The sequence below is a fragment of the Panulirus ornatus genome, chromosome 2 (genome assembly GCF_036320965.1).
Source record: "Panulirus ornatus isolate Po-2019 chromosome 2, ASM3632096v1, whole genome shotgun sequence".
Lineage (NCBI taxonomy): Eukaryota > Metazoa > Arthropoda > Malacostraca > Decapoda > Palinuridae > Panulirus > Panulirus ornatus.
The window spans coordinates 88,984,168-89,007,049 of record NC_092225.1 but is presented as its reverse complement, the minus strand read 5'-3'; the positions used below and the strand labels follow the sequence as shown (position 1 = coordinate 89,007,049).

Below are 22,882 nucleotides of genomic sequence, written 5' to 3'. Positions count from 1 at the left end.
AAAAATCTATGGAAGACTAAATAGATTTAAGGCTCATGCTAATTTTCTAAAGAAATTACTGATGAAGATAGATACATGGTACAACAATTATTCAATGTCTCTAAGACTGGGTTATTTTGAAAAAAAAAAAAAAAACCGAAAGGACCAACAAATTTAGAGGGGAAAAGACCTTTCCTAAATTAAGACTGCAAAATCTGATGTAATGCTCTTGCACCGAGATATTACAAAGCATTTCAGGGCATACCTTACCTGTTCACAACACCTGTCAAGTCTATTACATCATACTACTAAAGTCAGAAATGAAATAGCCAGTAGTCCCCATCTGATAGTTTAATGTAACTCGTAGAAACGAGTTAATCCTGAACAAATATAGAGTTGATAGAGAAGCTCTGTGGAAGGTATTAAGAATACATGGTGTGGGAGGCAAGTTGTTAGAAGCAGTGAAAAGTTTTTATCAAGGATTTAAGGCATGTGTACGTGTAGGAAGAGAGGAAAGTGATTGGTTCTCAGTGAATGTAGGTTTGCGGCAGGGGTTTGTGATGTCTCCATGGTTGTTTAATTTGTTTATGGATGGGGTTGTTAGGGAGGTGAATGCAAGAGTTTTGGAAAGAGGGGCAAGTATGAAGTCTGTTGTGGATGAGAGAGCTTGGGAAGTGAGTCAGTTGTTGTTCGCTGATGATACAGCACTGGTGGCTGATTCATGTAAGAAACTGCAGAAGCTGGTGACTGAGTTTGGTATAGTGTGTGAAAGAAGAAAGTTAAGAGTAAATGTGAATAAGAGCAAGGTTATTAGGTACAGTAGGGTTGAGGGTCAAGTCAATTGGGAGGTAAGTTTGAATGGAGAAAAACTGGAGGAAGTAAAATGTTTTAGATATCTGGGAGTGGATCTGGCAGTGGATGGAACCATGGAAGTGGAGGTGGATCATAGGTTGGGGGAGGGGGCGAAAATCTTGGGAGCCTTGAAGAATGTGTGGAAGTCGAGAACATTATCTCGGAAAGCAAAAATGGGTATGTTTGAAGGAATAGTGGTTTCAACAATGTTGTATGGTTGCGAGGCGTGGGCTATGGATAGAGTTGTGCGCAGGAGGATGGATGTGCTGGAAATGAGATGTTTGAGGACAAAGTGTGGTGTGAGGTGGTTTGATCGAGTAAGTAACGTAAGGGTAAGAGAGATGTGTGGAAATAAAAAGAGCATGGTTGAGAGAGCAGAAGAGGGTGTTTTGAAATGGTTTGGGCACATGGAGAGAATGAGTGAGGAAAGATTGACCAAAAGGATATATGTGTCGGAGGTGGAGGAAACGAGGAGAAGTGGGAGACCAAATTGGAGGTGGAAAGATGGAGTGAAAAAGATTTTGAGTGATCGGGGCCTGAACATGCAGGAGGGTGAAAGGAGGGCAAGGAATAGAGTGAATTTGATCGATGTGGTTTACCGGGGTTGACGTGCTGTCAGTGGATTGAATCAGGGCATGTGAAGTGTCTGGGGTAAACCATGGAAAGCTGTGTAGGTATGTATATTTGCGTGTGTGGACGTGTATGTATATACATGTGTATGGGGGTGGGTTGGGCCATTCTTTCGTCTGTTTCCTTGTGCTACCTCGCAAACGCGGGAGACAGCGAAAAAAAAAAAAAAAAAAAAAAAAATCTACTGATATCTTTCAACGAATTTTCCATTTTATTATGAAATGTTTTCATAATAATAATGGAGTAAGAAGGTGTGAAATAAACACAAACCTTTGAATAATTGAGAGTAAAGGCCTGTCTACACGAGCGGGCCTGATCGGCGGGTTTGCCCGTTAACGGGCAAATTCTGGCGGGCCTGCCCGTGAATGTTGTCCACACGACCCAAGTGATGAACAGCCGGGCCTGCCCGACGATGTTGCCAGTAGCGGGTGGAGTGCGGTACGAGAACCATGGTGCCTAGCATTGCCAAGAAAAAGATTTTGTGCTCTATGATAATAGCTTTGTGTCTCAAGAAGAAAAGGATATGGTGTAAAGATTGGTTAAAGAAAAGAAGTATGTTTGGAAGCACTGCAACAATACTTCATGAACTACAAAGTAGTGAGGAACAGGACTTCAGAAATTACCTGAGGATGAGTGTAAGCACTTTTTACATCTTATCAAAGGTGGAGCCATACGTAGTGAAGAAAGACACAGTTATGAGAAACAGCATTACAGCAGAAGCTCGTCTGGAAGTAACTGCGATTTTTAGCAAGCGGGTTTACTTATTCAGCTTCACATTCCATGAACATGGATTCTTACGATAAAGGTCAATCAAAGTACTAGTAAGTGCTTTAGACCAAAAAATTGTTGGTGGCTCACTAGAGTTCTCCTGGTCTGCCATCGTTAAACGTTCACTGTGCTACTATGCCGTGGGATGAAGGCCCGCTGTGGGTTCACGACATTATCTTGCGTCTGGCAGGTTAGAAACTCCAGCTACCGGGCACCAGCTCATTGATTTCGCTCGGCGGGCTTTCGGGCAATTTGATCGTTTGCCCGTTAACGGGCAAGCCCGCCGATCAGGCCCGCTCGTGTAGACAGGCCTTTAGAAATCACGTTAGGGAGCTGACTCGAAACGTGCACTGTTGAACTAGAGGTAGGAGGAGGTGTTGGAGGTTTAATCAGATCTGAAGCTAGACGGATGTTGAACTCGTGCAACTCCTCGTATTGAATGCCTGACTTCAAAATTGAATTCCACAAGCTTACCTGTTCACAGACCGGCAGAAGTGGATCGCGTAATGGCAGTGTACATTGCGACCCCTTCATCTGCGGTCTCATGAATAGAGGCGTCCATCGATAGTCCTTTGATAGGCAATGGTCATACATCCATGCTCGAGAAAATGAGATAGGCACCTTTCTTAACGCGTCACTATGCAGTCATAGTTGTGATATAGTTTCCCTTGGCAATTAGTGGAAAAGTAGAAAGGATGCTCAATGTCGATCTTCGAGTACGGTGTGGGAGCAGATGTATTAATGATTGAGTGAAAACTCTTCTCCAATAGGAAGAGGAATGTATTATCAACATTACATTTTCATGATAGGATAGGATAGGATAGATCCTATGTTGCGTCATGGAGCGGTGTCCTGGTAACAATTTGCGGGAAAAGTTAGACCACGAAGAAAGTTTGGGCTATGGTAACGACATAGTTCCCAATACGAATGTTCATTTCAGTAGTGCATCTTTTATCGAGATTGTCATTAGAGATACTTTTAAGGGGCGGGCAAATGTCTGAACATTGAAGTTGAGTGCGCATTAGTAGTTGAATAAAATCACTGAATGATATCTGCTTCTACGCCTCTTTCTAGAAAGATAGTATTAGGCTGATCATGAAAGAGCCTACTAAATCGAAATGTAACGTGAGATGCCAATGAATGAATATGTCATGAGAGTTCTTTATATAAAGAGACGGAATCCTGCCCTGAGAGGGATAATCCCTTGTTGAAAATACGACGGTGAACCTGTGTTAGATGACGTCTGTCTAGGTAAGGCTTGGCATTCTGCTGAAGTGTGTTTTAGCATTCCTATGATATGAGCACATTTGTGGCCGCGATGGGCGCGGATGGAAATTATGATTGGGTCCGCTGAAAAACCGAAGTTGCGGTGTCATGAATGGGTAATTTCTATCATTTGTTTGAGTCAAAGTCTGAGAACTGGATCGAATGCAGTGCCCTAACCGTTCACCATATGTCCTGATTATGGACAGTGGAGGTACGTGATTGCGCCTGAGTGTTTATCACAAATTTGCTTTCTTTGACCGTGAGGCGAGTGGTCAGGAGCACTCTGGTTGATTATGATCTAATGTATTGACAACGAGAATGTTTCGCCTCACTTTGGAAAGCCGATTCCATCCCCAATGTCTTGATGTTGGAATAACCCGTCTTTCCTTTTGAGTATAATTAAACACTTTTGTTACTGACCATCTTGGTTCGTTCTTTTCAATGAATAACCGCCGACTTACGGAAGTCTATGTGCAGGTCGTTTAGGATGAAGGAAATCTGCAATAAGCTCACTCAAGTGTTTGCAAGTGTGTAGACAGGGTTCATCATTGCTGGTATCCAGGGTGAGGTGCTCATAAGCCTGCCTATTTTCAGTCTTCCATATAAATGTACTCCATTGATCAGGAACTGACGTATCATTCATGTATGTTAAGAGCACGTAATAGGACGTGTTGTATACTATCTGAAAATGATTCCTCACAACCTAATCTAAACAATGCTTTGAAATCTTCCCAAGATGTACAGTTTTGAATGTCATTGGGTCATAAACAACCTTAGCATAATGGTTAGGCTGTTGAAATCAATGACGTTTTTAGTAACCAGTATAAGCGCTCTATTTCATGATTCACCATTTTGTTCAACACTATACTTCGCGTCTAATTCACCGGGAAAAATCTCAAGTTTACCATCATAGAACTCGTGTGATTCCATAGCGTGTTTTAGTTTTTTTTTGTGAAGGAATCGTTTTTCCCAAGTTCCCTTGATGTGGATGGGGAGGTGTTTTTGGATGTGACAACGTGCAAGGTGTCTGTAGGTCGTCTGTGTCATAAGAATCGGTCAGAACAACATTGTGAGATGTCACCATTTTAGAAAGCTCGTCCCGTTTATAATAGATTCGAGGTAAATTTCTAAGTACATATGAATACGCCTATCGCATGGATCCTTGTCGGACATGTATGAAAACCAAAGTTAAAGGAAGCACATTTAAGTTTTCTGTGAGAAAACAGTTCAAAAAGCTCACAGGAGCATTAAGCAATAGAAGCAGGCATGGATGGCTGAGGTGATGGAAGGTGGTGTTGAGATCAACTTCAGAGGTGAAGTTGATAATACATAATTTTTTCAGTGATTTCCCCATGACTTCCATGAGATCACAACAAAAATTTACTGAAGGGGCTATTAGATTCCCTAGATTTGGTGAATGTGACCCTTATTTTAGTGGTAGATTGAGTGTGGGTGTTGTGTCATTTTCTGTATTTCCCCCCCTCATCTTTTAATAAAATAAGATCGATTCTGTCACATTTGTGATTAATTGATATTGTAGGATGTATTATGCAAATACTGAAGATGAAATTAAAAAAGGGAAGAGATATACACTATAGCAGCAATTTAAAGAAGGTAGTTGTCAGGGCCCATAGTGGTGAAGTGAGTGAGGGAAGGAGTACCTATGAGAACCTACTTTTGATGAGATTTTGAATAATGCTTTTTCTCTTGACTGCTTCTTTTCTCGCCACGTTTTTTGATTGTTGTTTAATGCTTTTTTTTTTTTCAATGGCTACTTCTTTGGTGTCATTTACACTTCACAAGTTTTATGTAGTAATGTCTTCAGCAAGAAGTCTAATCTTTTGAATGTTTTGTAGTCACTTTTTATATATATATATATATATATATATATATATATATATTTTTTTTTTGCTTTCTCGCTGTCTCCCGCGTTTGCGAGGTAGCGCAAGGAAACAGACGAAAGAAATGGCCCAACCCACCCCCATACACATGTATATACATACGTTCACACACGCAAATATACATACCTACACAGCTTTCCATGGTTTACCCCAGACACTTCACATGCCTTGATTCAATCCACTGACAGCACGTCAACCCTGGTATACCACATCGCTCCAATTCACTCTATTCCTTGCCCTCCTTTCACCCTCCTGCATGTTCAGGCCCCGATCACACAAAATCTTTTTCACTCCATCTTTCCACCTCCAATTTGGTCTCCCTCTTCTCCTCATTCCCTCCACCTCCGACACATATATCCTCTTGGTCAATTTTTCCTCACTCATTCTCTCCATGTGCCCAAACCATTTCAAAACACCCTCTTCTGCTCTCTCAACCACGCTCTTTTTATTTCCACACATCTCTCTTACCCTTACGTTACTTACTCGATCAAACCACCTCACACCACACATTGTCCTCAAACATCTCATTTCCAGCACATCCATCCTCCTGCGCACAACTCTATCCATAGCCCACGCCTCGCAACCATACAACATTGTTGGAACCACTTTTCCTTCAAACATACCCATTTTTGCTTTCCGAGATAATGTTCTCGACTTCCACACATTCTTCAAGGCTCCCAGAATTTTCGCCCCCTCCCCCACCCTATGATCCACTTCCGCTCCCATGGTTCCATCCGCTGCCAGATCCACTCCCAGATATCTAAAACACCTCACTTCCTCCAGTTTTTCTCCATTCAAACTCACCTCCCAATTGAATTGACCCTCAACCCTACTGTACCTAATAACCTTGCTCTTATTCACATTTACTCTTAACTTTCCTCTTCCACACACTTTACCAAACTCAGTCACCAGCTTCTGCAGTTTCTCACATGAATCAGCCACCAGCGCTGTATCATCAGCGAACAACAACTGACTCACTTCCCAAGCTCTCTCATCCACAACAGACTTCATACTTGCCCCTCTTTCCAAAACTCTTGCATTCACCTCCCTAACAACCCCATCCATAAACAAATTAAACAACCATGGAGACATCACACACCCCTGCCGCAAACCTACATTCACTGAGAACCAATCACTTTCCTCTCTTCCTACACGTACACATGCCTTACATCCTCGATAAAAACTTTTCACTGCTTCTAACAACTTGCCTCCCACACCATATATTCTTAATACCTTCCACAGAGCATCTATATCAACTCTATCATATGCCTTCTCCAGATCCATAAATGCTACATACAAATCCATTTGCTTTTTTAAGTATTTCTTATATACATTCTTCAAAGCAAACACCTGATCCACACATCCTCTACCACTTCTGAAACCACACTGCTCTTCCCCAATCTGATGCTCTGTACATGCCTTCACCCTCTCAATCAATACCCTCCCATATAATTTACCAGGAATACTCAACAAACTTATACCTATGGACGATTTTTGCAGGGAAAAAATGCAATTGAGTGGGAGATGTATAAAAGAAAGAGACAGGAGGTCGAGAGAAAGGTGCAAGAGGTGAAAAAAAGGGCAAGTGAGAGTTGGGGTGAGAGAGTATCATTAACGTTTAGGGAGAATAAAAAGATGTTCTGGAAGGAGGTAAATAATGTGCGTAAGACGAGGGAGCAAATGGGAACTTCAGTGAAGGGCGCAAATGGGGAGGTGATAACAAGTAGTGGTGATGTGAGAAGGAGATGGAGTGAGTATTTTGAAGGTTTGTTGAATGTGTTTGATGATAGAGTGGCAGACATAGGGTGTTTTGGTCGAGGTGGTGTGCAAAGTGAGAGGGTTAGGGAAAATGATTTGGTAAACAGGGAAGAGGTAGTAAAAGCTTTGCGGAAGATGAAAGCTGGCAAGGCAGCAGGTTTGGATGGTACTGCAGTGGAATTTATTAAAAAAGGGGGTGACTGTATTATTGACTGGTTGGTAAGGTTATTTAATGTATGTATGACTCATGGTGAGGTGCCTGAGGATTGGCGGAATGCGTGCATAGTGCCATTGTACAAAGGCAAAGGGGATAAGAGTGAGTGCTCAAATATATATATATATATATATATATATATATATATATATATATATATATATATATATCCCAGTTCTTAGTTCTTCAGGTACTGCATTAAAGAAGTGCTCCAGCTTCTTCCCTGGGCATTCATGTATTTTTGTCTATTATTTTTTAAGAAATGACACGTTATATAATGATTACATACTGGTATATTCCTTTCTGAATTGCGTTTAGGTTTAAAGTGTTGCTCATATATTTTTTTCTTCATTGTTCTACACTGTTAAGTTCTAGCTCATAAAATCTTTTGTGTTGGTTCGTATATCAGACTATTGGTTTTACATGTGACATGTTTCCGTAATCTTTCTGTGTATCTTTACTGGTGGTAATACAACATGACAGTATTCAGTTTTACTACTTATTTATACAAGGCACATTATATTTATTTATTTATTATACTTTGTTGCTCTCCCGCGCCAGCGAGGTAGCGCAAGGTAACAGACGAAAGAATGGCCCAACCCACCCACATACACCTGTATATACATACACGTCCACACATGCACATATACATACCTATACATTTCAACATAAACATATATGTATATACACAGACATATACATATATACACATGTACATAATTCATACTTGCTGCCTTTATTCATTCCCGTCGCCAGCCCACCACACATGTAATGACAACCCCCTCCCCCCGCATGCGCGCGAGGTAGTGCTAGGAAAAGACAACAAAGGCCACATTCGTTCACAGTCTCTAGCTGTTATGTATAATGCACCGAAACCACAGCTCCCTTTCCACATCCAGGCTCCACAACACTTCCCATGGTTTACCCCAGACACTTCACATGTCCTGGTTCAATCCATTGACAGCACGTTGATCCCGGTATACACATTGTTCCAACTCACTCTGTTCCTTGCATGCCTTTCACCCTCCTGCATGTTCAGGCCCCGATCACTCAAAATCTTTTTCATTCCATCTTTCCACCTCCAATTTGGTCTTCCACTTCTCCTCGATCCCTCTACCTGTGACACATATATCCTCTTTGTCAATCTTTCCTCACTCATTCTCTCCATGTGACCAAACCATTTCAAAACACCCTCTTCTGCTCTGTCAATCACACACTTTATTACTACAGATCTCTGTTACCCTTTCATTAATTACTCGATTGAACCACCTCACACCACATATTGTCCTCAGACATCTCATTTCCAACACATCCACCCTCCTCCACAAACTCTATCTATAGCCCACGCCTTGCAACCATCTCGCATTGTTGAAACCACTATTCCTTCAAATATACATATTTGATATTAATTTTCTGTCTCATTGCAAATGTACTCTATCGTGTCACTCATTATTTGTCTTGAAAGCTTTGTATTATAGATGTATTTCTTAGATTCAGGTTTCTTATTTGCTGTATGATAGTTCCCAACTTTTTGACATTTACTACTCTGTTTCGTTTTCAGTAGGGTCATTGAATGTAGTTGCTGAAGTATTGTTAGTTTTCCCATGTCTTATTTGTTCAAATTTCTCTTGATGAATTTCATTAGGTTTTCCTGTATCCAAATATATAAGATTTCCACATCCCTCTGCAGTTTTCCTTGTGGATGACATGATGGAAGAATAGATTTGACAGGCAGTGGATGAAATGTTGAGAAAGGCTATGCTGGATGCTAGAGTTGTGAGAGGATTCTTTGGCAGATTCTGACCACTTTGCACTTCTCGTGGAGGTGAGTATCAGGAAGAAGTGGAGGTATGTTGTAAGGAAGAATGGATTGGTAAAATTGTTGGCAAGATGAATCAGAAAGAACGGAAGGAGGAGTATGACGAAAGGATGACTGATAATGTACTTGAAATTGCAGTAGATGTAGGGAAGCAGTCATGTGTGAATGAGGTATTTAATATGTTTAGAGAAAGGCTGTTAAAGGTTTTAAAATTATAAAAGGGGAAATCTATGGTGGACAGATGAGATTAGAAATGCTTTGGAAGAGAAGAAAAAGGTATATGATAGATTGCTGAAAAAGAGGAGGAAAGAATATAAAATGTGTAAGAGTGATGTTAAGTGGGTAATAGAGGAAAGCAGTGAAATAGTAGATGAAGACTTTGGAAGAAAGTTGATTGAAAAGTTTAGGAAAAATAAGAAATTGTACTGGAAGGAGCTGAAAAAGGAAAGAGGAAGATGCTAGAGTGGAAATGTAAATTTGAGAAGTAAGAAAGGGCACCCACTGAATCAAAGGAAGGAAGTGAAAGGAAGATGGAGAGTATTTTGAAGAACTGCTGAATGTGGTAGGTGAGGCAGCAATATTTACATGCATGGGTCTGGAGGATAGGAGGTAAAGAATACAAGTGTAGGGGCCTGCAGTAATAAAAGGGGGTAAAAAGGGCAAAAATATTGTTGAAGGTTGGAAAGGCACCTGGAGTGGATGGGATTATGACTGAAATATTGAAGAATGGAGGAGAAAATGCCATAGGGTGGTTGCGTTTGATATGTAGTTTAGCATGGAAGTAGAAGATAGTATCTGAGGATTAGGTAGAAGCTATTATTGTTTCTTTGTCCAAAGGAAAAGGAGCTAAGGATTTATGTGGTAATTATAGGGGACTAAGCCAGTTGATTTACAGATTGGTGGAACTGAATGAATAAGTGAGGAGTAAGACTGGTTTTAGGAAAGGTGGGGGATGTTTGGATCAGATTTTTGCAGAGAGAATGACCTGGAAAAGTGTCTAGCAAAAGATAAGAAGCTGTATGCAGCTTTTATGGATATGGAGGAAACTTATGATAAGAGTCAATCAAAATGCTTTATGGGTTGTTTTAAGGATATATGGGGTAGGGGGACTATTGTTGGATGGTTTGAAAGCCTTCTTTAGAGAAGCAAATGTATGTGTAAGATTAGATAGAGAATTGGGCGAAAGTTTTGGTATACATGTAGGGTGGGAGGCAGGGCTGTGTGATGTCACTGGCTTTTAATGCATATGTGGATGTAGTGAAAAGAGAGATGAAGACATAACTAGGGAAAAGGGGTGCAGAGATGGAATGTGGTGGTGAGGCATGGTGATTAATAGCAAGCATGTTTGTGGATGGTACTGTGCTGTTTACTAATAGTAAAGAGGAGTTGCAAAAGGTTGTGTTTTATAATGTTTGTAACCATAGGCAATTGAAGGTAAATGTAAGTGAAAGTAAAGTAATGGTGTTTGAAAGGAAACATAGTGAAAGTATTGATTTTGCAAAGCCATATAGTGTGAGAGAAGAAAGTTTATTAAACTGTGTTACAGATTTAGGGGGAAGGAGGCTGGAAGAGCTGACAGAATATAAGAAATTGTGAGCTATTTTAGGTAAGTATGGTGATATGGAAGGAGAGATAAGGGAGAGAGCAGCACTGGGTATAAGAGTCATTGGGTCCCATAATAGAATAATGAAGAATAGAGGTGTAAGTATAGAAGTGAAGAAAGGATTAAGGGACGGCATAGTCCTTCTTACCCTGATCTATGCAGCCAAAAATGGGCATGGAATAAGCCATGGAGTTGAAGAATCCAGGCTGTAGAAGTGAGCTTTTTGAGAGGAGCATGTTAAATGGAATAAGGAAGGAAATGAGGAGGTATATGAGAGATTTAGTATGACAGGGAATATAGAGGGAGTGAATTGTGGTTTAGTGGAGTGGGTTAAACCTAATACTTTGAGGTGGTTTAAGAATGTAGAAAGAATGCAAGATGGGGAATTTACAGGGAGACTGTATGATAGTATGATTGAAAAGTTGATGTGAGAGGATGACCAACAGGGAGACTGTATGATAATATGATTAAAAAGGCTGATGTGGGAGAAGATTAGCTGTGATATTGATAAATAGAGTGGAAGAGTATGGGAAAGAGAGAAATGGTGGATAAATGCATGAAATGGTGTTTATGAGGGAAACATGTAGGGACAGGGATAAGTGGAGACTCATTTGCTGTGCTATCTTCTTGATGGGACTCCTGAAGGGAACAGACATTGAAGATATAGACAGAATAAATAGTTTTTCTTGTGCTTCAATTTGCAATGTTTTACTTACCTTCATTTTATATACAAGACATCTGACTATGTTTTCTAATTCCTTATCTATATCTGATATCATTATAAAGAGTATTTAAACTAGTACTCTTCCTTGCAGTACACCTGAAAGCACATCATAGTTAGACATGTTTCCATTTATAACTACTGTACTTTGAAAAGTTTATTTTAGAATCTTTTTTTTTCCTTTTCCTATATTCTTATTTGGATTCAGTCTTTCTTTTTTCTTGAATAGTATTTTATAGTTTATTTTGTCGTATCCTTTAGTAGAATCAAGAATAACAGTGTTCTTTTCTTGCTCATTAATGTTTCATAGTGTGTTCCTTTTCCTGCTCATTAGTGTTTACTATTACAAAGTACAAAGTTGTGCTGTCCTTCTTTCTTAAATTTGTTTGTAACTTGTAAGATGTTCATCAGTGTTTCTTCAATACTGTCACATGCTTTGATTAAGTGCAATTTTTGGGTGACTTGGTAGCATTTTAGACCTTACTTAGTGCAGTGGTGTCATGTTTGCCACTTTATTTTATATGTGCCATGCTCAATCAGTTTGTGTTCTGTCTCAGCAGCATTGTGAGAGATTATTCTATTGTTTTTTGTCCTAGAAATATTGCTGGAATTCTACCTGGCCCTACTGCTAAATTTTCCTTTAAGTTGGTTTAGTGCTTCAATTATATCTTTCTTGAGTAAGTCAATACCTGTAAGTGCATGTAAGTGCAGAAGCTGGTGACTGAGTTTGGTAAAGTGTGTGAGGGAAGAAAGTTAAGAGTAAATGTGAATAAGAGCAAGGTTATTAGGTACAGTAGGGTTGAGGGTCAAGTCAATTGGGAGGTGAGTTTGAATGGAGAAAAACTGGAGGAAGTGAAGTGTTTTAGATATCTGGGAGTGGATCTGGCAGCGGATGGAACCATGGAAGCGGAAGTGGATCATAGGGTGGGGGAGAGGGCGAAAATTCTGGGAGCCTTGAAGAATGTGTGGAAGTTGAGAACATTAGCTCGGAAAGCAAAAATGGGTATGTTGGAAGGAATAGTGGTTCCAACAATGTTGTATGGTTGCGAGGCGTGGACTATGGATAGAGTTGTGCGCAGGAGGATGGATGTGCTGGAAATGAGATGTTTGAGGACAATGTGTGGTGTGAGGTGGTTTGATCGAGTAAGTAACGTAAGGGTAAGAGAGATGTGTGGAAATAAAAAGAGCGTGGTTGTGAGAGCAGAAGAGGGTGTTTTGAAATGGTTTGGTCACATGGAGAGAATGAGTGAGGAAAGATTGACCAAGAGGATATATGTGTCGGAGGTGGAGGGAACGAGGAGAAGAGGGAGACCAAATTGGAGGTGGAAAGATGGAGTGAAAAAGATTTTGTGTGATCGGGGCCTGAACATGCAGGAGGGTGAAAGGAGGGCAAGGAATAGAGTGAATTGGAGCGATGTGGTATACCGGGGTTGACGTGCTGTCAGTGGATTGAATCAAGGCATGTGAAGCGTCTGGGGTAAACCATGGAGAGCTGTGTAGGTATGTATATTTGCGTGTGTGTGGACGTATGTATATACATGTGTATGGGGGTGGGTTGGGCCATTTCTTTCGTCTGTTTCCTTGCGCTACCTCGCAAACGCGGGAGACAGCAACAAAGCAAAAAAAGAAAAAAAAAAATTTATCATCATTTCTTATGCTCTCACTTGTTTGAATAATAATATGTATTTGTCACTAACATTTGGCAGATTCTTGTGGAGTCATTTCCATAATTCATCTTTTTGAAGAATCCGATATATATTTGTATTCATGTTGAATATCCTTTATTTGAAATGTATGGAACCAGAAATGTTTTGGATTCTGGAATATTTGCCTATACTTAATGAGTATAGTTTGGGGATAGGGGAGAAAGAATACTTCCCATGCATTCCCCGCGTGTTGTAGAAAGTGACGAAAGGGGACGAAAGGACAATGTGTGGTGTGAGGTGGTTTGATCGAGTAACGTAAGGGTAAGAGAGATGTGTGGAAATAAAAGAGTGTGGTTGAGAGAGCAGAAGAGGGTGTTTTGAAATGGTTTGGGCACATGGAGAGAATGAGTGAGGAAAGATTGACTAAGAGGATATATGTGTCTGAGGTGGAGGGAACGAGGAGAAGTGGGAGACCAAATTGGAGGTGGAAAGATGGAGTGAAAAAGATTTTGTGTGATCGGGGCCTGAACATGCAGGAGGGTGAAAGGAGGGCAAGGAATAGAGTGAATTGGATCGATGTGGTATACCGGGGTTGACGTGCTGTCAGTGGATTGAATCAGGGCATGTGAAGCGTCTGGGGTAAACCATGGAAAGCTGTGTAGGTATGTATATTTGCGTGTGTGGACGTATGTATATACATGTGTATGGGGGTGGGTTGGGCCATTTCTTTCGTCTGTTTCCTTGCGCTACCTCGCAAACGCGGGAGACAGCGACAAAGCAAAAAAAAAAAAAATATATATATATATATATATATATATATATATATATATATATATATATAATGATAATAATAATAATAATAATAATAATAATAATAATAATAATAAACAGACGAAAGAATGGCCCAACCCACCCACATACACATGTATATACATACACGTCCACACACGCAAATATACATATATATACACACACAGACATGTACATATATACACATGTACATAATTCATACTGTCTGCCTTTATTCATTCCCATTGCCACCTCGCCACACATGGAATAACAACCCCTCCCCCCACATGTGAGCGAGGTAGCACTAGGAAAAGACAACAAAGGCCCCGTTCGTTCACACTTAGTCTCTAGCTGTCATGTAATAATGCACCGATACCACAGCTCCCTTTCCACATCCAGGCCCCACAGAACTTTCCATGTTTTACCTCAGACGCTTCACATGCCTTGGTTGAATCCATTGACAGCATGTCGACCCTGGTATACCACATTGTTCCAATTCACTCTATTTTTTGCACGCCTTTCACCCTCCTGCATGCTTCAGGCCCCGATCACTCAAAATCTTTTTCACTCCATCTTTCCACCTCCAATTTGGTCTCCCACTTCTCCTCGTTCCCTCCACCTCTGACACATATATCCTCTTTGTCAATCTTTCCTCACAGATTTCTCCATGTGACCAAACCATTTCAATACACCCTCTTCTGCTCTCTCAACCACACTTTTTATTACCACACATCTCTCTTACCCTTCATTACTTACTCGATCAAACCACCTCACACCACATATTGTCCTCAAACATCTCATTTCCAACACATCAACCCTCCTCCACACAACCCTATCTATAGCCCATGCCTCACAAACATATTATATTGTTGGAACCACTGTTCTTTCAAACATACCCATTTTGGTTTCCAAAATAACGTTCTCTCCTTTGACACATTCTTCAACGCTCCCAAAATTTTCACCCCCTCCCCCACCCTGTAATTCACTTCTGCTTCCATGGTTCCATCCACTGCCAAATCCACTCCCAGATATCTAAAACACTTCACTTCCTCCAGTTTTTCTCCATTCAGACTTACCTCCCAATTGACTTGCCCCTCAGCCCTATTGTACCTGATAACCTTGCTCTTTTTCACATTTACTCTTAGCTTTCTTCTTTCACACACTTTTCCAAACTCAGTCACCAGCTTCTGTAGTTTCTGTCCCGAATCAGGTACCAGTGCTGTATCATCAGCAAACAACAACTGACTCACTTCCCAATCCACACTGCTCTTCCCCAATCTGATGTTCTGTACATGCCTTCACCCTCTTAATCAATACCCTCCCATATAATTTCACAGGCATACTCAACAAACTTTTACTTCTGTGATTTGAACACTTACCTTTATCCTCTTTTCCTTTGTACAATGGCACCATGCATGCATTCTACCTGTCCTCAGGCACTTCACTATGAGCCATACATACATTGAATATCCTCACCTACCAGTCAACAACACAGTCACCCCCTATTTTTTTTAATAAACTCCACTGTAATACCATCCAAACCCACCGCCTTGCCGGCTTTCATCTTCTACAAAGCTTTCATTACCTCTTCTCTGTTTACCAAATCTTTCTCCTTGACCCTCTCACTTCGCACACCACCTCGACCAAAACACACTATATCTGCCACTCTATCATCTAAAACATACAACAAACCTTCAAAATACTCACTCCATCATCCTTCTCACATCACATTCCCCTGCAAAAAATCATCCAAATGCCTCTCTCTTCTCTTTCACTAATAATCTTACGTCTTCATCCCACCACTCGCTACCCTTTTTAATTTGCCCACCTCCCACTCTTCTCATGCCACAAGCATCTTTTGCGAAAGCCATCTCTGCTTCCCTAAATACATCCCATTCCTTCCCTACTCCCCTTATGTCCTTTGCTCTCACCTTTTTCCATTCTGCACTCAGTCTTTCCTGATACTTCCCCACACAAGTCTCCTTCCCAAGCTCACTTACTCTCACAACTCTCTTCACCCCAACATTCTCTCTTCTTTTCTGAAAACCTCTACAAATCTTCACCTTCGCCCCCTCAAGATAATGATCAGACATCCCTCCAGTTGCACCTCTCAGCACATTAACATCCAAAAGTCTCTCTTTCACGCGCCTATCAATTAACACATAATTCAACAACACTCTCTGGCCATCCCTCCTACTTACATATGTATACTTATGTATAACTCTTTTTTCAAACCAGGTATTTCCATTCACCAGTCCTTTTTCAGCACACAAATCTACAAGCTCTTCACCATATCCATTTACAACACTGAATACCCCATGTATACCCATTATTCCCTGAACTGCCACATTACTCACCTTTGCATTAGTATAACCCGGTCTCATGCATCAAAACTGCTAACACACTCACTCAGCTGCTCCTCAAACACTTGCCTCTCATGATCTTTCTTCTCATGCCCAGATGCATATATATATATATATATATATATATATATATATATATATATATATATATATATATGTGAAAGAATACTTCCCACGTATTCCTCGCGTGTCGTGGAGGGCGGCTGGGGGGGCGGGAGCGGGGGGCCAGAAATCCTCCCCTCCTTGTATTAACTTTCTGGAGTGGGAAACAGAAGAGGGAGTCACGCGGGGAGTGCTCATCCTCCTCGAGGGCTCAGAGTGGGGTGCCTAAATGTGTGTGGATGTGGCCAAGATGTGAAAAAAGGAGAGATGGGTGGTGTGTTTGAGGAAGGGAGCCTGGATGTTTTGGCTCTGAGTGAAACGAAGCTCAAGGGTAAAGGGGAAGAGTGGTTTGGGAATGTCTGGGGAGTAAAGTCAGGGGTTAGTGAGAGGACAAGAGCAAGGGAAGGAGTAGCAATACTCCTGAAACAGGAGTTGTGGGAGTATGTGATAGAATGTAAGAAAGTAAATTCTCGATTAATATGGGTAAAACTGAAAGTTGATGGAGAGAGGTGGGTGATTATTGGTGCATATGCACCCGGGCATGAGAAGAAAGATCATGAGAGGCAAGTGTTTTGGGAGCAGCTGAATGAGTGTGTTAGTGGTTTTGATGCACGAGACTGGGTTATAGTGATGGGTGATTTGAATGCAAAGGTGAGTAATGTGGCAGTTGAGGGAATAATTGGTATACATGGGGTGTTCGGTGTTGTGGGTGGAAATGGTGAAGAGCTTGTGGATTTGTGTGCTGGGGGAGGACTGATGATTGGGAATACCTGGTTTGGAAGGCGAGATGTGCATGGGTATACTTGTGTAGGTGGGGGAGATGGCCAGAGAGCGTTGTTGGATTGCGTGTTGGTTGACAGGCGTGCGAAAGAGAGACTTTTGGATGTTAATGTGCTGAGAGGTGCAACTGGAGGGATGTCTGATCATTATCTTGTGGAGGCTAAGGTGAAGATTTGTATGGGTTTTCAGAAAAGAAGAGTGAATGTTGGGGTGAAGAGGGTGGTGAGAGTAAGTGAGCTTGAGAAGGAGACCTGTGTGAGGAAGTACCAGGAGAGACTGAGTACAGAATGGAAAAAGGTGAGAACAATGGAAGTAAGGGGAGTGGGGGAGGAATGGGATGTATTTAGGGAATCAGTGATGGATTGCGCAAAAGATGCTTGTGGCATGAGAAGAGTGGGAGGTGGGTTGATTAGAAAGGGTAGTGAGTGGTGGGATGAAGAAGTAAGAGTATTAGTGAAAGAGAAGAGAGAGGCATTTGGACGATTTTTGCAGGGAAAAAATGCAATTGAGTGGGAGATGTATAAAAGAAAGAGACAGGAGGTCAAGAGAAAGGTGCAAGAGGTGAAAAAAAGGGCAAATGAGAGTTGGGGTGAGAGAGTATCATTAAATTTTAGGGAGAATAAAAAGATGTTCTGGAAGGAGGTAAATAAAGTGCGTAAGACAAGGGAGCAAAGGGGAACTTCGGTGAAGGGCTGCAAGTGGGGAGGTGATAACAAGTAGTGGTGATGTGAGAAGAGATGGAGTGAGTATTTTGAAGGTTTGTTGAATGTGTTTGATGATAGAGTGGCAGATATAGGGTGTTTTGGTCGAGGTGGTGTGCAAAGTGAGAGGGTTAGGGAAAATGATTTGGTAAACAGAGAAGAGGTAGTGAAAGCTTTGCGGAAGATGAAAGCCTGGCAAGGCAGCGGATTTGGATGGTATTGCAGTGGAATTTATTAAAAAAGGGGGTGACTGTATTGTTGACTGGTTGGTAAGGTTATTTAATGTATGTATGACTCATGGTGAGGTGCCTGAGGATTGGCGGAATGCGTGCATAGTGCCATTGTACAAAGGCAAAGGGGATAAGAGTGAGTGCTCAAATTACAGAGGTATAAGTTTGTTGAGTATTCCTGGTAAATTATATGGAGGTACTGATTAAGAGGGTGAAGGCATGTACAGAGCATCAGATTGGGGAAGAGCAGTGTGGTTTCAGAAGTGGTAGAGGATGTGTGGATCAGGTGTTTGCTTTGAAGAATGTATGTGAGAAATACTTAGAAAAGCAAATGGATTTGTATGTAGCATTTATGGATCTGGAGAAGGCATATGATAGAGTTGATAGAGATGCTCTGTGGAAGGTATTAAGAATATATGGTGTGGGAGGAAAGTTGTTAGAAGCAGTGAAAAGTTTTTATCGAGGATGTAAGGCATGTGTACGTGTAGGAAGAGAGGAAAGTGATTGGTTCTCAGTGGATGTAGGTTTGTGGCAGGGGTGTGTGATGTCTCCATGGTTGTTTAATTTGTTTATGGATGGGGTTGTTAGGGAGGTAAATGCAAGAGTTTTGGAAAGAGGGGCAAGTATGAAGTCTGTTGGGGATGAGAGAGCTTGGGAAGTGAGTCAGTTGTTGTTCGCTGATGATACAGCGCTGGTGGCTGATTCATGTGAGAAACTGCAGAAGCTGGTGACTGAGTTTGGTAAAGTGTGTGGAAGAAGAAAGTTAAGAGTAAATGTGAATAAGAGCAAGGTTATTAGGTACAGTAGGGTTGAGGGTCAAGTCAATTGGGGGGTGAGTTTGAATGGAGAAAAACTGGAGGAAGTGAAGTGTTTTAGATATCTGGGAGTGGATCTGGCAGCGGATGGAACCATGGAAGCGGAAGTGGATCATAGGGTGGGGGAGGGGGCGAAAATTCTGGGGGCCTTGAAGAATGTGTGGAAGTCGAGAACATTATCTCGGAAAGCAAAAATGGGTATGTTTGAAGGAATAGTGGTTCCAACAATGTTGTATGGTTGCGAGGCGTGTGCTATGGATAGAGTTGTGCGCAGGAGGATGGATGTGCTGGAAATGAGATGTTTGAGGACAATGTGTGGTGTGAGGTGGTTTGATCGAGTGAGTAACGTAAGGGTAAGAGAGATGTGTGAAATAAAAAGAGCGTGGTTGAGAGAGCAGAAGAGGGTGTTTTGAAGTGGTTTGGGCACATGGAGAGGATGAGTGAGGAAAGATTGACCAAGAGGATATATGTGTCGGAGATGGAGGGAACAAGGAGAAGAGGGAGACCAAATTGGAGGTGGAAAGATGGAGTGAAAAAGATTTTGTGTGATCGGGGCCTGAACATGCAGGAGGGTGAAAGGAGGGCAAGGAATAGAGTGAATTGGAGCGATGTGGTATACCGGGGCTGACGTGCTGTCAGTGGATTGAATCAAGGCATGTGAAGCGTCTGGGGTAAACCATGGAAAGCTGTGTAGGTATGTATATTTGCGTGTGTGGACGTATGTATATACATGTGTATGGGGGGGGGGTTGGGCCATTTCTTTTGTCTGTTTCCTTGCGCTACCTCGCAAACGCAGGAGACAGCGACAAAGTATAAAAAAAAAAAAAAAAAAAAAAATATGCCACATAATACATTATATATGAAAAGTAATGGAAATATGTTTGGTATAGTAGAAATTTTGCAATTCAGGCAGGTGAGGCAAGTGATCGTATTTCCACTTAAATCGTTAATTTTTCGGTGAGATAGCATAAGTTTATTTTATTGAAATATTTATTTTTTCTATATAGTTCTCTTCAGTAGGCTATTACATAATGCATGAACCAATAATTATCATATTCAGAAAAAACATTTGACAAAAACTTGCTTACCCTATCCCAAAAACTTGCTTATTCTATCCCAGAGGTCTGAAGAAATGTGGATGTGACAGGCAGATACCTGTTATTTTTACTTGATTTGTTGTTTTTATTAACATTGCTTGGATAACATTTTAAGTGCTGGGATAACATTTTAAGTGTTATTTGGTCCATTATTTATAAAATATTTTAAGTATACAGTCAACCCTTGAATGAACGTACCCCAACATAGCAGATTTTGGGTTTAACGGACCAGACAAATAACAGTACAGTACATTGATTAATAATAATTTAGAAAATTATTTACCTCCTTGTAAAACATTGTTATATTCTCCCTAAAGTTTAATGATACTCTCTTAGTCTAGCTCTCATTTGCCTTCTTTTTCAACCCATGCACCTTCCTCTTGATCTGCCAGCTTTCTCTTAAACATGTCTCAGTCATTTACACTCTATACTTGTAAGTACTGCCCAAATGCCTCTCTTTTCTCACTAAAACTTTTCTTTTTCAACTGCATTTCAACCAGGTTACATTTAACAGACTTTTGGCATTTACGGACACCCTTTCCCTCTATTAGTTCTTTTGAATCGAGGCTTTACTGTATATATTTTTTCCATGGCCCCAAACCTCTTATTTACATGGAAATGAATGTCATGATAGAGTGGAATTCTGTATTATGTGAACTGTTTTGGTTCCTGTCTCACACCATATTGCATCACTTCTGTAATAATTATGGTAAATAGCTGCTGTCTACCTTGTTCAGTCCATCCTGTGATGTCTACTTTTTCTTCATTATTGAGCACCCTCTTCTTAGTGATGGCTGAGATACTTGTTAATATATGTTGGTGTTCATATTTACCACTTTGAAGGGAATGATCCAATTTTCCAAAATTTAATTCAGAGGCAAAATTGGAGGCAACATATACACTGGTTTCATTAACACCAACTTGATCAAGCAAGCTAATATACCATCTGGTGGCTAGCTTACTACTTTCTTTTATCAGAAAGTTTATTTATTTCTCCAACAAGTTCTTGGGGGTCTTTTGAATATGAAAAATGTTTCAGAATTTTTTTTTTTTTCAGTTCTTGAGTGTGTTATGAGAACTCCCAAGAAAATTGCTTTTTTTTTTATGCTTTCTACATACTTATGTAATCGCATATACAGTATGTTGGTTTATGAATTTTTTCAGGTATCTCCACTATCTTTTTCTAAGATTTGCTCTTAGCTATGCAATCAGTATTTTCAGACTATCTCTTTTTATATTCAACAATTAGTCTTACAATTCAAATCAGACAGAGCTGTCATACATCATTGCTTCTTCCTTATCTTTGTCTTATGAAACTTTGGTTCTTCTAAGTTATTCGTACATTTCTGTGTTATTGTAAGAACTTTATACAGTGCTGCTATTAATGTTGGTGTGGAGGGTATGCTTATTCTCCCCTTTATCCACACTGTGTATTGTAGTCCAAAAATGCCAAGTATATAACTTGCTGCATACTAGCATTTAATATTTGCATATAGTGAACAGAGAATTTTTTGAGTTATAGTTAGACAAAAACAAGAGAAACATTAGTATGTATAGAATGATAGACTTTTAGTGAAGAATTTGACTTTGTATTTTTTTTCTTCATCAGAGGCACATTCATAATGGAGTACGTAGGGGAAGTGTTTGATACTCGTGAGTTCAAGAGACGGAGGAAAGAATATGCACGTGAACACAGTGCTCACTTCTACTTCATGGCTCTAAAGTCAGATCAGCTCATTGATGCAACAAGGAAGGGCAACATTTCGAGGTTCATCAATCATTCCTGTGATCCAAATGCAGAGACTCAAAAAGTATGTAAGCTTTACCATAGTCTGGGTGGACTTTAAGTCTGTCATTTGCTGGCCCCCTATTGAATCCTCTTTACTTTTTCTTGTCTTTATACTCTTTTGTTTTTCTTGACTTCTTCTGATGGCTCTCCTCTTTCAAGGTGCATCTCATTCAAGGATGTTCCCCCTGGACATCTTCCTTCAGGAGTCCAGTTCAGACATTGGCATATTTTGAGTCTTCCTTTCTTTATACATGGCAGTAATACCTTAGCTATACTTTTCAGTTATTTCTGTTACAGATGTAAAAAGCTATACTTTTCAGTTATTTCTGTTACAGATGTAAAACTTAAGTCCTTTCTTATCTTGATAATTTTCATATGAACTGGTCTTGCATCTCCTTTGATTTTCCTCTGTGTTCTGATTTCAGCACCTGGATTTGTGAACTTGGTTGCAAGTGAATATGCTTCTGATATATATATATTAGAATGGTAGTATTTTTTATTGTTTTGAATTTCAGTATATATATGAATAGATATTAAAGTGTCTGTCACAGCATTTAGTTAATGAATGCCACTGCCCAGTTTGTGGTGTTACTTTGCAGTTGTAACCAGGTCCTGTGCCATAACATTCTTTATTTTTCCCATAAGAGAACTGTTCAGAAAGAGTGAAGCTGCATGCAAAAGTGAATTGAAACAGATTATTTAAAGAAAAGTAAAGATTAAAATGAAAATGAAAAGATTTAGAAAAAGAACATGTAAAAGGATTCTAGTAATAATTTAAGTACCATATTCTGTGGCATATGATATGCAGTTTTTTCAAAGTATGTCTTTCAAAAGAACCCCCATCATCTGAATTTCAAATAACATGACATACAGGATCTCCTAACCTCTATTCTAAAATAAATCAGTATGTGAGCTTTAATGATTTATTTCATACAATGGAGTTATCACTAATCTATTGTCATTGGAGAGTGGCAATTCATTCATGCAAACCAGTCATCATTAGGATGAAGATAAGAGTGATTGAGTCCACATCAAGGCTGGGTCTTAATGAAAGGCAAA

The 22,882-nt window shown here is 40.3% G+C and overlaps 1 protein-coding gene across 5 annotated transcripts in view; it reads left to right on the top strand.

Moving 5' to 3' along the window:
• Nucleotides 1–22,882, top strand: part of Set2 (SET domain containing 2) — a 374,507-nt gene that overhangs the window by 173,661 nt on the left and 177,964 nt on the right. For all 5 annotated transcript variants that reach the window (XM_071679446.1, XM_071679422.1, XM_071679430.1 and 2 more), the window contains one exon: nucleotides 21,644–21,845. In XM_071679446.1, coding sequence (XP_071535547.1) covers nucleotides 21,644–21,845 — 202 coding nt within the window. The remainder of the gene's footprint in view (nucleotides 1–21,643; nucleotides 21,846–22,882) is intronic.